Source organism: Leptonotus elevatus, chromosome 5 (genome assembly GCF_054856555.1).
Source record: "Leptonotus elevatus isolate MCC_2025b chromosome 5, RoL_Lele_1.0, whole genome shotgun sequence".
Classification (NCBI taxonomy): Eukaryota; Metazoa; Chordata; class Actinopteri; order Syngnathiformes; family Syngnathidae; genus Leptonotus; species Leptonotus elevatus.
The window spans coordinates 638,835-653,620 of NC_141243.1; the positions used below are offsets into that span (position 1 = coordinate 638,835).

The 14,786-nt window shown below is 47.4% G+C and overlaps 1 protein-coding gene across 2 annotated transcripts in view; it reads left to right on the plus strand.

Annotated features, from left to right (window-relative positions):
* The window catches only part of nos1 (nitric oxide synthase 1 (neuronal)), a 46,766-nt gene that overhangs the window by 13,526 nt on the left and 18,454 nt on the right, over positions 1-14,786 (plus strand). For both annotated transcript variants that reach the window (XM_086075665.1, XM_086075666.1), the window contains 12 exons: positions 475-612; positions 4,034-4,179; positions 5,229-5,391; positions 6,386-6,477; positions 7,518-7,659; positions 8,229-8,368; positions 9,427-9,601; positions 9,678-9,779; positions 10,934-11,128; positions 12,096-12,181; positions 13,046-13,190; positions 14,236-14,340. In XM_086075665.1, coding sequence (XP_085931791.1) covers positions 475-612; positions 4,034-4,179; positions 5,229-5,391; positions 6,386-6,477; positions 7,518-7,659; positions 8,229-8,368; positions 9,427-9,601; positions 9,678-9,779; positions 10,934-11,128; positions 12,096-12,181; positions 13,046-13,190; positions 14,236-14,340 — 1,629 coding nt within the window. The remainder of the gene's footprint in view (positions 1-474; positions 613-4,033; positions 4,180-5,228; positions 5,392-6,385; positions 6,478-7,517; positions 7,660-8,228; positions 8,369-9,426; positions 9,602-9,677; positions 9,780-10,933; positions 11,129-12,095; positions 12,182-13,045; positions 13,191-14,235; positions 14,341-14,786) is intronic.

Here is a 14,786-nt window from a genome sequence, read left to right on the forward strand (position 1 = left end):
GCCGTGCACTTCATCATCTGGAGTCGGGCGCCGCCGCCAATCCATTTCAATCGACGTGGCGTCCTCGCTGATGTGAAGTGATTACACTCGCAACATGCTTGGATTTGACATTTTCAAACGCCGACCGATCTTTCCAGACCCACAAGAAGGTTGACGTTGACCATGCGGGAAGAACGTTAGCATAGCGTTAGCATTAACAGCTAGCCTTCCCGTTCTTTAGTAATGCACAATGTTTGTCCGGTAGAACTCGGTGCTGCCCAGGTCGTGCTGTGGCACAATGCGGTACTACACTGAAGGCACGCAACGGGAAGCGACATAAAAACGAGGGTTTAAAAATCCACCATGAAGCGAGGGAACACTCTACAAATGGAAAAATGCAAGCTTTCGTGGCAGGGGGGGGGGGGGGCGTCTTGGGGCGGGGGGGCGTCTTGGGGGGGTTGTAAGCATGAAATGATGCCAGATGTCTTCTTTCAGGCCACCGCCCCGAGCAAGATGTCGCCCACCAAAACGCTACAGAACGGAAGCCCCTCCAAGTGCCCCCGCTTCCTCAAGATCAAGAACTGGGAGAGCGGAAGCGTCTTGAACGACACGCTCCACCACAGCGCCAGCAAGGTGAGACCAGGCCATCGTTGATTTGGCGTCGCGATACCTTAGAAATCCAAATCTTCTCTTGGCATATATATAAATACATAAAGTCATATAATATGTAGTGGGGAGGGCCGCATTTATTTGAGGGGGGTCCGCAGCCCAGCCCGTAAGCCACACGTTGGGACGCGCTCGGCCCGTGACGGAAAGCGACAGGCGGGCCGAAAAACATCTGCGCGGCGTCGGAATGAAAATCTGCTTTGAGTCCTGTTGAGTCTCGTGACGCAAACTTAATGAAATCAAGTATTGAACAGACACGCCGCTTTCGAGCGGCGGCCTCCAAACCGGGTGCGAGGCGGCTGACGACCAGCGCCGCTATTGACAGTTGCCGTCAGTTACCAGGCAACCAGGAAGTTGCCGCGCGGAGCCGCCTCGCGATTGGATGACGCCGCCCGCCCGGCCGGCTCTCGGTAAGCCGCCAAGTGGCGAGCGGCGGGCTGCTTTATTAGCGTAGCGCATTTGCTCGCCGTCCGTCTTCTGCCGCCAAAAGGGTCAGGCCTCAACGCCCCCAATTGGCTTTTTATTTTTAACGCTCCCTCATCTATTTTCTCATCTGCTGTTTCCGCCGCCACCTCTCACGCGCCTCGCTCGGCCCGCTCTAATCTTCCGCCTTTAATACCGTCTATCCTTTTATTTTTAGCCGCGTGCTCTCGCGCCATCTCCGCTTTTAACTTTGTGCCTCTTTCGACACATCAACTGGAATCCAAGCGCTTCTCACTAACGTTGAATGTAGTGATCCGGTCGGTTTAGGCGTGGAAGCCCGGCCAAAACCCAGTTTGTGAAGCACTGTCATGACAAACAGATCCCTGTAGATGGCACCATTTCATCGCTTTTGGATTTCAGGTCAGCTCAGCTTTTGAAATGAAGATAACGATTTGGAGGTCAATCTTGTGGAAGTAAAAAGGTTCAACTTGACTATATTTAATGTTCCAAAAGCATTCCAACAAACATTTCATGTTTTTATTCAAATTGACAAAGTCAACCATTTTAATTGTCTGTCGATGAGATGTTTTATAGCAATTTTTTAAAAATACTTTTTCACTCTTAAAATGGGTCATTTTGACCTGGAGTGTATAACATTACATAAACATGATGTGAAGTTGTGTAGCCCCCCCCCCAAAAAAACCTACGTTGTGTCCGCTTGACCCCGTTAGTAGATGCTCAAAGTTCCAAAAACATCCAGAGAAACATTTGTATAACTTTATTGTCTGTCTGTGACAAGTTTGTTATCAAAAAACGAATATTTGTGCTTTGACGTCAAGTGGGCCATTTTGACCCACAACATAACAACTTGAGGCCATGAAATACCGTCCCACAACATAACAACTCGAGGCCATGAAATACCGTGCAGATGCATCAAAATACTAAACTGTAGTCAGAAAATAGTCAAACACAACACGACATTGTGTCCACAAACGCGGTACAGCTCGAGGAAATACAAAATTGTGACCACGAAATGGATTTAACACGCAAATGTAATAAGCAACTGTCGTCACGGAAACGCGTCGGCCCGTCACGTGCACAGATTGAACACGAAACGCTGAAGCGACTGACAACAAGTTGAACTATGTTGGTGTCATTCTCGGCATGTTTTCCTTCCTCGGTGCGATTTTGGCGGTTTTATGGTTTGATGTGTCACAAAAGCAAGAAGCAAGTCGCTCGTTCCGCTTGCGAGAAGTTCGCTTTCTCCACTTTTTGCCCCGAAACGGACCTTTCTGGTCAAAGCCACCATTTTGTGCTGCTAATTATTCAAGGAAAAAAATCCATAACAAAGCGGTGAAAAAGTTCCCAGATGATCATTTTTTGCGCGTCTGCAAATATGAGTCAGAGCTGCCGGAAATCGGATTCCCGCATCCGCTCAATTTCCTTGTGGTGTTTGGCCAAGGGTTTATTTTGGCCTCCGCTGCCAGCGCGTCGGGTCGGCGGCGCGTCCTTCCCTCGGACGAGCCAAGTTTGGACTGACACCGGAGCGGCGGCGGCGGCGGCGGCGGCGGCGGCGGCCGTCATGGTCTGGCGTAACGAGGCTAAATGACAGCCGGCGTTGGAATCATCCGAGCGGACTCTCTTCGCGCGGCTTCCTCCTTCGTCTCGCTCTGGATTTTGCACGCTTCGTTCTGCCGCGGCGCATTCGTGACTCACCGCCTCGCCATCGCATGTCGGCCATCTCGCACAAAGTCGCCGTAAGCCCCTCGGGGCGTTCGCCGGCATCGGCGTCAATTTCAAAAGGGCCTTTTATTGGAATTGAGTCGAACAGCTTGATTTCTTTCTCACTCGGCGCCGTGAAATTTGGTCCGTTTGTCTGCCGTGAATAGACCCACAAAAAAAGGCTTAAGTCATGCGAGCAACTCCGCAGGCACAGGAAGTCGGCCATTTTGCTTGGAAGCAACCGTGTCCCCAAAATGCTCTTAGTAGAACCCCGTTGGATTATTTTTTTTTAAATCAGGCCCTTTGGCCAGTCGGACTTGGCAATAATGTTCATTTGGTCTAAAACGAGACGAGACTAAACCTTCATTAATAAACTTTTGCATTGCGAGACAAAAATGTACTTCACTTCACAAAAACTGGACTAAAATGGAGGGACATTTTAGTACATGAATAAAAAAGGAGACAAAAATGCTATGATTTTGTCAAATCTCGTTGGTCTCTGCTCAATTGTGACTGTGACGCTGTCATGTGACACAGTGACACGCCCCCTTTCACATCCGCAGCTAGCGAGTGCAACGTTCACAAACGCGTGGGACGGACAAGAGGTGGGTTCACGCTGAAAGGTTAAATGATAAATAAATCAATCAACAAAGGACGACCACGAGCTAATGCGGCTAACTTCCGAGCTCGTAGCCACTTGTTGATAAACCGTAATTGTGGGAAATTGTTTTTCATCAAAAAGATGAGAAGAAATTTGATGTGAAATAGTTTCAGATCCGAAATGTTCAACATAATCTGCTGACAAAACGAAATACATAAAATAATTGTCCTGACCAAAAACGACACTTTTTGTTGACTAAAACGAGATGAATGAAATGTTTTCTTGGACTAAAATGTGAGATTTTTAGTCAACTAAAAATGGACTCAATAAAAAACAGGGACGAGGTTGACAAACAAGAATGATCCAAACTGGACTCAATTTAAAAATGGCGGATCAAATGAACGCTACTTGGCAATATGACATTTGGTGGGCTTCTCTGAGATGAGGAGACGGACAGAAAATGTCCAAAAGTGGCGCCTGGAACCCCACAGGAAGCGAACGCGGCGTTCGCTTGCGTATGAAATGAAGCTGCTCGCCTTTCCCGGACCGCGTCACCGACTTGCCGAATTTCCAAGCAGCCGCCGTCAACTTCGGCTTTCCAGGCGCCGCGTAGCGTTTTGATTCTTCTCCGTCTGCTTCCAGATGCCCACCTGCGGTGAGAACGTGTGTCAGGGTTCCATCATGATCCCCAACATGCACGCCCGCAAGCAGGACGAAGTGCGGCCCAAAGAGGAGCTCCTCACCTTGGCCACAGATTTCATCGACCAGTACTACACTTCCATCAAAAGGCAAGACGCCATAAATCCCGTCGCGGCGCTGAGGAAGGAGTCGGCAGCTCCCGGCGGCGTCCGCGCACTCGCAGCCGTTGGTTGAATAAGGATTCTTAGGGAGCGCCACAGGGGTCAAATCCAGGTCCAGAACAGTTTGCTGCGGTGCCTCATTTTTCCGCACAAGCAAACCAGTTTTGGCTTCCGAGGGAGGAGTCTCACGTAATCGTACGCCGTCGCTCAAAAACGCAGAACAGACTCTCGGTACGTAAAAAAAAAAAAAAAAAAAAAAAAGGCATCAAGATTAGTTAGCTGTATCATCAAATTTTCAGTTTTGACCCGTTTCGAAGCTGATTCTGGGCCTGGACAAAAGGGTCGCAAAGAAGACCTTCACCAGCAGTTCGAATGGTCGCCGACAATTTGAAAGACTATTCAAACTGTTGACGAACATTTGCCAAACGAACCCTGAGGAGAAATCAACATTCGCTGCCCTCTCAAACGTTGGCCTCTCAGTGGGATGCGGGTTTTAGAAAACACAAGAAAAACTGGGACGGCCCGTTTGTCTTTGTGTGACATCGTAACGAGTATCTGTTCAAAATGTCCGTTTTTTTCTTAGGGGGATTTTCATCATCAATCTGATCCATTTTGCAACGTTTGCTTTTCGAGTTGAATCCGGATCGGAACCCATTTTGTCAGCAGTGTGAACGCGACACGAAAAACTGCATCTCTTTCAAAGGTTTTCGTGCAAGGAATGTTTTGTTGATTGTCTTGTGAACTTTTCAGGACGCCGAATGATGAAATCGAGTAAGTCCGGCCCGCTCTCCATTTTCCTCGATTCGCCACTAAACGGGGCTTTCTGTAAATGACTCGCTACGGGGTTCTAACTGGATGAAACCTTTTGCCTCGGCATTGACCCGACAACTTTCAAACACGAAAATCATCAAGACTTTGAAATTGGGCGGAAATTTAAGTGTTGATTTCTTTTCACCCTGGATTGAGAATCTTGACGATTTCGATGGGGTTTGTGCGCACGTTTTCACGCCACCCGGGTTCCCCCCTTTTGCGCGCAGGCACAGCGCAAAGGCTCACGCGGACCGGCTGGAGGAGGTGACCAAGGAGATCGAGGCCTCGGGGACGTACCAGCTCAAGGACACGGAGCTCATCTACGGGGCCAAGCACGCCTGGAGGAACGCCGCCCGCTGCGTGGGGAGGATCCAGTGGTCCAAACTGCAGGTGACGTCAAACCATCGGCTTTCATCTCCCAAACGATTGGGCTTCCTCAATAGGGTTGAAGTCAGGGGGGATGGCGCCGGGCACGCCTTGACTTTCTTCTCGTCGCCGTCCAAATGATCAAGCAAATTGTCACCGTCGGGTGCAATACGCCCAAATATGGTCAATTTCGGATATTTCAACAAACAGATGCTCCTTTTTTTTAATCCAATTTATTATCCAATGTACAATGTTGAGAATAGCTCGAACGAATCTACGAACTTTGTTGGGCAATCAGTAGTGATGGCAAAATGAAGCTTCATGAAGCATTTGCGATATTTTTCGACTCCTCTAGATGGTGCTCTTGGTTTAAAGATAAAGACAAGTGCAATGAAAATGGATTACATTTGCATTGCATCTTTGAATCATGAGTGCCATCTAGAGGAGTCAAAAAGTATCGCAAATGCTTCATGAAGCTTCATTTTGCCATCACTAGCAATCAGTCTCTTTTTGCGGGAGCCGTTGAGCGTTACGTTTCCTCAAGTTTGAAAGTCGGGAAGTTCTTTTTCTTGACAGTGAGACCAAATGGATCATTTGCGGATCGTACGTTCCAATTTGTTCGACGTTGAACAATCTTTATCTTTTTCATATTTAGGAAATATGACTTTATTGTATTTCACTGTGGTTGCAATCTGTATTATTAAATGTGCAGGGCCGAAAGTACTCCGGCACGGTGCCGGATTTCCGGCGTCAGAGCCGCTGGCGCACATCCAGCGAAGTCAAGTTATAAATATATAGAAACGCCGCCAATGCGGAGAGAAGGCCGACTTCAAAATAAACTTTCCCACACGACGAATCGGTACATTGGACGCCGCATCGCGGCTCCGCTGAAGAATAGCATCCTTAAAAAAAAAAGAAGAGAGAACTCGCCTGAAAAACGGAAGTACGGTATCCAAGTTACTTGCTATCACTGTCCTAAAGGGACTTCCCCCCCCCCCCTTTTTTTTTTATTTTGCAGGTTTTCGACGCAAGAGACTGCACAACAGCTCACGGAATGTACAACTACATTTGCAACCACATCAAATATGCCACCAACAAGGGCAACCTGAGGTAAACAAAAAGCAAATCTAAGCAAGCGGCCATCTTGCCCCAGCCAGCGTCCGTCCGTCCGCCCGTCCGTCCGTCCGTCCGTCGGCGGCTCTCGTAATCACATGTGACATTTCATCTCCACTCGACGGCGTCACACTCGTTAACCGTGGCCCGACCTTCGGGAAGGCGCGACTCGGCGCCGCATCTCCAATTCGCACGGCGACAAACGAGCAACGAGCTGAACTTGAGAGGATTTGTTTTGTTTTGATCGTCTGCTCCTTGTCAGAGGAGTTTTTCTTATTCATCGGTCTCAATAAACAAGCTCAATGTAGCACAAGATTGCTTGGCTGGAAATGAAGCGTCCTGGTTGGTTGACGAACGGCCGAGGGCGATTGGCTCAACCCGAACGACCCGACGGGCCCACTTTTTTAATCACGTCATATAATAATAGTCTTCCGGCTGAATGCTAACAATATGAAATGCTATAAACGGGTTGATGTCATTAGCATAGATGGCGGAACTGACGCAAAACAAATGCTACATCATCATTAAACATTTTAAATCCAAATTGTTCAACAACATCGTGTCATAACCAAAGTCTGCTAGCTTAATGCTAACATATAGTTCATTTCTCCATAGAGAAGCTAACAGAAATGAGCATAAGCCACAAAACTGACACAAAAACAAAAGAGAATTCAACATTCTATGTTTTTAACTGAAACAATTCTCTCCCATTCCATAATAACCAAAGGACGCTAGCTTAATGCTAACATGTAATGCAAAACTCCGTACGCGTGCTAATGGAAATGAGCAAAGATTAAAAGTAAAAAAAAACTCACACACAAACAAAAGATCATTCAACATTGTTATCATATCGGTCGGGGTTAAAATATCAACTAGCTTAATGCTAACGTACGATACGAAACGCCATAGACGAGCTGACAATTGTAAACCTTGAAACAAGCGCTGCTTTAAAACACGCATGGAGCAGCAATGCATAGAAACCCGACATCCGAGAAAAGCTGCCGATTTGTCCTTTTTTTGTGTGTGTGACATCGCAGGTCGGCCATTACCATCTTCCCTCAGAGGACGGACGGCAAGCGCGACTACCGCGTGTGGAACAATCAGCTCATCCGCTACGCCGGCTACAAGCAGCCCGACGGGAGCGTCCTGGGAGATCCCGCCAACGTGGAATTCACCGAGGTGTGCGCTCACTTGCCAATTGTTGAACCCGTTCTTACACCTTGATCGATTTTTCAGATTATATATGAAAATGCTCCACTGTTGTAGTCATTCGGGAGTCGGGAATGAGTGAATGACCCCCAACTCGCCGATCGCTACAAAGTGTTGCCTTGACATATGAGTGAAGGTCTGCTTAGCTTAATGCTAACAAACAATGCAAACTGCCATTGACAGGCTAATAAATGGTGGCTTTTACTAACCTCACTGGCATATATTCTTGATCCCCTGTGAAGAGCTGCGTTTGTGCCTCCGTTTGTGTTATACTGCCCCCTGATGGCTAAAGTGCACACAACAGGAGGAGCAGCACAACGTCTATTGAATCGAAGCAAAAAAAATGCGGCAGGCTTTTCTTTTCCGTGCTCAATTATCATTTAAAACGACCCCCGCCGCCATTTTTTGTTCTATTCCAATCCATTTCTAATGTTTGTGTATCGCACGCGGAATTTGTCATCTCGGTGGCTTTTGCTGCATTTGTTGGGATGCGAGAACAGATTGCGTTTTTTGTTTTGCTTTGCGGCTGCGCCGGTCAGATTTGCACGCAGCTGGGCTGGAAGGCGCCCAAAGGTCGCTTCGACGTGTTGCCCCTCCTCCTGCAGGCCAACGGCAACGACCCCGAACTCTTTGAGATGCACGAAGACCTGGTCCTGGAGGTCCCCATCACGCACCCCAAGTGAGTCGCACCACGTCATCAAAACACCGACTACGTTTACATGCAGTCGATAATTGTGTTTCCTATTGTGCGAGACGGTCCGCGTTTCTAAGCACGCCATTTTTGACGGGATTATTTGGAGTCATCCCAAATTGTGCAACGGCAGCCGATTGCGCGCCAGCGGCTCGGCGAGCGGACGTCGGCCTCCCGGCGGAGGAGGACGGACGCCCAAAGTGGCTCGTTTGCACTAATGCTTCTCTTGGCTGCCGACTCGCGTTTGCCAGTTGGGGAACGGATTTTTACAGGTGGGCGGGGTCGTCCGTTAAAGCCGATTGAAGCGCCCCCAAATGCGCCCAACACTTTTTGCAGGTTATGCTTTCGAAGGCTTGTGTATTAATTATCGTCAGCGCTCGTATTAGTTTAGAATCGATTATTCAATCGATTCATCGACTAATTTGGATTCATTTTATTTTGCATTCGCGTGTATTACAAAAGCATTTTCTCTGATTAATGTTTCTTAACCAGTGACTGGTGGTTATTTTCGCACTTCATATTCGTATAGCGATGAAAAAAGGGGGAAATGATTGGCTCGTTGTTTTTCTAAAGTAAAAGCAGATGTTTGCAAATATCTTATTTTGGTTAAACGCAGAAGAAGGACGACAGAAATCAGTCAACAATTACTGTTGATGTGCTGAAATCAAAAGATTTGGATCATTTGACATGAAAAAATGGCTCCAAATGACGACTCGATGATTCAAATAGTTGTCGACTCGTTTATTATTTGCCAATTATTCGATTCATTTTCACATTACAATTGTGAGAATGTTCTAAACGTTGTGTTCAACCTTGTCATTGTTTTTGAAATGCAATGTTGTGGTTTCGGGTGCCTTGTCGCGGTCTTGGTTTCGACTCGTCCTCGACTCCCAAAAGTCTGGTTTTGGCCTCGTCCCGGTCTCAGGCGAGTCTCGGTCTCTTGCTGGCAAAGTCGCGAGCGTCTTTTGTCCGTTAAATGTCCTTCGGTTCCCACGTCGGTGACGTTGACTTTGGACCGTTTTCCATCCCGCTCCCGCTGTGCCCAGGTACGAGTGGTTCAAGGAGCTGGACCTGAAGTGGTACAGCCTGCCCGCAGTCTCCAACATGCTGCTGGAGATCGGAGGCCTGGAGTTCACCGGCTGTCCCTTCAGCGGCTGGTACATGGGCACCGAGATCGGCGTCAGGGACTTCTGCGACACCTCCCGTTACAACATCCTGGAGGTGGACAACTTCTGTCGCCGTTTTCAATCATGGAAACGATGACGTGATAACCCGCCGCCGTCGTATCTGTCCACAGGAAGTCGCCAAAAAGATGTCTTTGGACACCAGGAAGACGTCTTCCTTGTGGAAAGACCAAGCCCTGGTGGAGATCAACATCGCCGTACTCTACAGTTTTCAGGTGCCTCCTCCTTCCGTCTCACTTCAATGATGCAGCAGTTTGTTGCGAGTGAGCGGCTTGATGACGTTTTGGGGATGTCGGGAATGGTTGCAACGTTTTCGCTCGCTCACGCGGCTTCGAGTATCGGCCGATAGCGAAGTGCCGCGATATCAGCGCTGATCGGACAATCGTAACTTATTTTAAGAGCTCGTGTTGTGCCAAACCAGACCAGTAGAGAGTATCGAGATGAGAGAGTATCGAGACCAAGACGGGAGCAAGAATTCTGGAGGTCATGACCGACACAATAGCAAGACTGTACTAAAAAAGAACCAAAAACTAATTTGGGTCTGTTGTTTTTGAAATAGTAATGTCGGAGCCCCGTGTTTGATTTGTTTTTTTTTACCTCCAACCACTAGGGGGCAATGTGTTTCGGTTTGTTTACCTGAGCCATGGGCAGGTGGCCAGGTAATACTTAAGTGGGGTTCCACGAGCCGACAGGCGTTACTGATTGGGGAAGCAAACCATTTTCAACAGGTGCGATGTTGTATTCGGAGCGAGTTGTGATTTTATGAATTAAGAATTAAACGTCAACCGTCATTCCAATCAAGAGAGAGTTCCGTGAGTTGTTGTTTTTTTTTGCCTTTTTATACATGAAATTAAAATCAAACTACAATCAGTAGCCACAAGTGTATCGAATAAGTTCTGGTGGCCCGTCCCCTACAAGTACACGAAACATGAGTACAGAAACAACTCCAAAACCTCGAACCCTGACCCCAAAACAGGCTACAGTTTTCTGTGGACCTCCCCTAAACCTGAACCCTAACCTCAACAATTTCTAGACACCGAGGCGCCATCTATCGACTGACCCAAACCCAAATCAGAACCAAGCGTCCAGCGGGTGCGCCAGAGGTGGCAAATCCAGGTCCAGGAAGTAAATACCCTGCCACAGTTTGGATTTAGCCCCTGATGCTAGCTAGCTAGCTAGCTAGCTCCCTAGCAGGAAGCGGGCACCAAGGGAGCTAGCTATGGAACTAGCTAGCTAGCTAGCACCCGGGGTTTTGACTTGACTTTCTGGACCTGGATTTGCCACCTTGGGTGCGCCCGCCCTCTGCTGCGGGCAATGCGGTACTGCACCCGGCCGAGCGCCTTTTTTTCAGGTGTTTGTTCCCACTCAGGTGTGCAAAGTGACCATCGTGGACCACCATTCGGCCACCGAGTCCTTCATGAAGCACATGGAGAACGAGTACCGGGTGCGAGGCGGTTGCCCGGGCGACTGGGTGTGGATCGTGCCGCCCATGTCGGGCAGCATCACGCCCGTCTTCCACCAGGAGATGCTCAACTACCGCCTCACGCCGTCTTTTGAGTACCAGGTGGGTCCCGTCAAAGTCCACCTGCAAAAGGCCGACCGACACCTGTCCTGAAACGCTAACCCTTGCTTAAAGGGGAAGTCCGACTTGCCGCACTGAAACATTTTCGGCAGTAAAAAGTGAATATTTGGTCCAAAAGGAATTGGAGAACTTTGACTTCATTAAAAACAAACGTTTCCATTTCCTGCCGACTGAAGATGACATCACCTGTGCTGAGGAAGCGACCAATCATGGCTCACCTGTTTCTGGGCGTGGTCAGCATCCTGAGCCGCGATTGGTCGTTACCCGCTTCCTCAGCACAGGTGATGTCATCGTCAGTCGGCAGGAAATGGAAAATTGTGTGTTTTAAGATATTGACTGTACATGAAAAATAAGGAAGTTGCCAAATTCATTCTGGACAAAATATTCACATTTTGCTGCTGAAAATGGCTCAATGAAATCAAATCTCCTTTTAAGATTGCCAGATTTGAACCCTTCAACGTTGTTGGAGGCCCTAATTCGGGTTTGAAACCCAAATGTATGCTTGAAACTTGTTTAAAAACCTGAACCCTGACTCAAAGACCTCCCACTTGATTGAACCCTTTACCCAAGTTTGAAGGCCTCATTGCCAACCCAAACAATCCCTAACTTTAGAACTAAATTCTATAAACGACGACGCTCAGACAGCAAAGAACACGAACGCCGCAAAAGCGAAACATGACCAAACTTGACTTTGAAACCCTAAACGAGGCTTGAAACCCTGATACGGTTCCCTCACTAACCCCAGTTTGAAACCCAGATCCAGTCGCCAAACCCTCACTTGAAACCCCAACCCGAGTTGAAAACCCAAAGTTTTATTGGCAGGCAGGCCGGCAGCCCCCCCCCCATTCCAAACCCGAGCTCATTTGGCGCCGGCCGATCGCGTTGCCGTTGACGTGCTGAAATCGGAAGCGCGGCCCGTCCGCCTCTCACCCTTTGCCGCGTTCCGCAGGTGGACCCGTGGCACACCCACGTGTGGAAAGGTGTCAACGGGACGCCCACCAAGAAGAGAGCCATCGGCTTCAAGAAACTCGCCAAGTGAGTCCTCGCCTGTCGAAAAAGAAGTCGCCAGAACGCGAAACCAGGAGCCTCAGAATCGCCCGTCGCCGTAAATCCAGAATTATGCACATTTCTTTTTCTTCTTGGTCCTCGAGTCTCGTCTGTTTGTTTTTTTGCTTGTTTTCTACTCATTTGCTCGCTTGTGGATTTAATATTAGTGTGAGGCGACAAAAATGGTCTCTTCTTTCATCAAAGTATATTTCTGTTTCCATTTTGTAGCAATTAGCATTAGAATATTGCTAAGTTTCATCATGATTGACAAATCGATTTAGAATTGTGAGTAAATGAGCTTTTTTTTTTTCAACGTGCCTCTGGTTGATCTCTTTTGCTCTGCTGCCACCTGCTGGCCGTTAGTGTAATAACTACCATTTTTTTCAAGCGTTCTTTGCCGTTGAGAGGCTGCATCAACGCCGTCTGCATGCTCGAGCATAAAAAACAAACAAACGATAAATATAAATACGTCTTTGGGACGCTCAAAACATTTGAACAGCTCGGATGAGATGAAAATATTTTCATATTTCAAATTCAATAATTGTACAAATAAATTACAAAGATTCTGAATTGTCTTAAAGTGCAACAAGTCAGGTCTTTCATAAATGTAAGAATTGTTTTTTTAATTCAACAGTAAATTTCAAGAAAACAGTGAGATACCAAAAAAAAGACAAAAAGTCGGCATGAATTTTGGGAAAAAGACATATTAAAATAATCGATTCATGGTTGTATGAAAGGAAAAGCGATTTGATATCGCCGATTCCATTTTTTTCAAACAGCTTCCCAAAAAACAAAAACCAGTGGAAACAGATTTGTGTTAAAAGTCGCCATTTGCCTTTTTTGTGCCGGCAGGGCGGTGAAGTTCTCGGCCAAGCTGATGGGCGCGGCCATGGCCAAGCGGGTCAAGGCCACCATCTTGTTCGCCACCGAGACGGGCAAATCTCAGGACTACGCCAAGACGCTGTGTGAAATCTTCAAACACGCGTTTGACGCAAAGGTGCGTTCTTGCCCGTGCCTTGCGTCATCCCGCCCAGCTCTCGCCACGCTCGCTCGCTCGCCCGCCACGCTCTCTCGCCACGCTCGCTCGGCCCAGGTGGCCCAAACGCTCCATTGTTGCCTCCGGGTTTGTCTTTCCTTCCATGCATAACAAAGCGGAGACGTGGAGGCATGCGGATGTGAGGGTGCGCGCGCAAAACGCCCGCCGCAACTTTGGCGTGGTGCTCGTTTCCTCTTTGAGCAAGATCAAACCGTTTTTTACTGACTTCTGATTGCAAAACTCAATATGTATCAATTGATAAATTATATATTTATATATATATAGTCCAAATCATTTTGAGTTGATTTCAAATTCCTTTAACGCCACAAATGTTTTTACCGTGCGATTAATGGGAATTCCAGTTGCAACGGAGCAGACGCGTCCGCATCGAAATGCAGCAGTAATAAATGTCATAATAATGCATTTGTGGAGAATGTTGTCAAGTTGTATTTAACAGTTTGAAAAATGCGCGGATTTTCTTACTTACTTACTTCATGTTAAAGATTTGAAATGCGCTGAGCTGTCACCAATGTCTTAAACATGCAATTGTGCTATCTAGTGGCAGAAAAATGACCTCAACACAAATCAATATCACTTGTTTTTTTAAGTACTGTACATTTTTTTTATTTTATTTTATGAATTGTAATGAAATGACTGAATCAATGACTAAAATATGCAGCCATATTTCTATTAGCTTAACATAACATTTTGGATTAATCGTGAGTTAACTATTGAAGTCATGCGATTAATTACATCCATCCATCCATTTTCTGTACCGCTTGTCCTCACAAGGGTCGCGGGGGTTGCTGGAGCCTATCCCAGCTGGCTTCGGGCAGTAGGCGCGGTACACCCTGAACTGGTTGCCCGATTAATTACAATTAATCATTGTAATTGTCTGACACCCTTAATTTACATGTGTGTGCGTGTTATATATAATGTATTTTATTTTAAGGCTGGGCAACGTGTGGTTATGAAACGTAACGTCAACATGGATGCTCGTGCGCAGGTGATGTCCATGGACGACTACGACGTGGTGGACCTGGAGCACGAGACGCTGGTGCTGGCGGTGACCAGCACCTTCGGCAACGGCGACCCGCCTGAGAACGGGGAGGTCGGGCTTCCTCGTTGACCTTTGACCCCTGACCTTTTCCCCATGACCTCACCCGAGCGGCAACGGCGCTAGCAGTAAACAGAAGCACAGGGAAGAAAAAAAAAGATGTTATGTCAGCATTTCAACAGAAAAATGCACATTTGGATCAGTGAGGGGCGAATAACCTTAACCCGAGTTCAAACCCGACTTTGCAAGACGAACCCTTGTTTGAAGCCGTAACGCTGACCGTGACTCAAACCACGATTTGGAAGCCTGCCAACATCTGGATTAACATCTTTATTTGAAAACCCGAGCTGTTTTTTAACGCTGGCTTGCAAGTCGAAAGCTGGCTTCAAACACTGCACAGCTACATTGTCAGCGCTATTTCAACACCTACAGAGTTAAATTTAACACTCAAGAAGTGTCTAGATTGGTCCACATTAAAAATAGGTAAAGAAACACTTTGG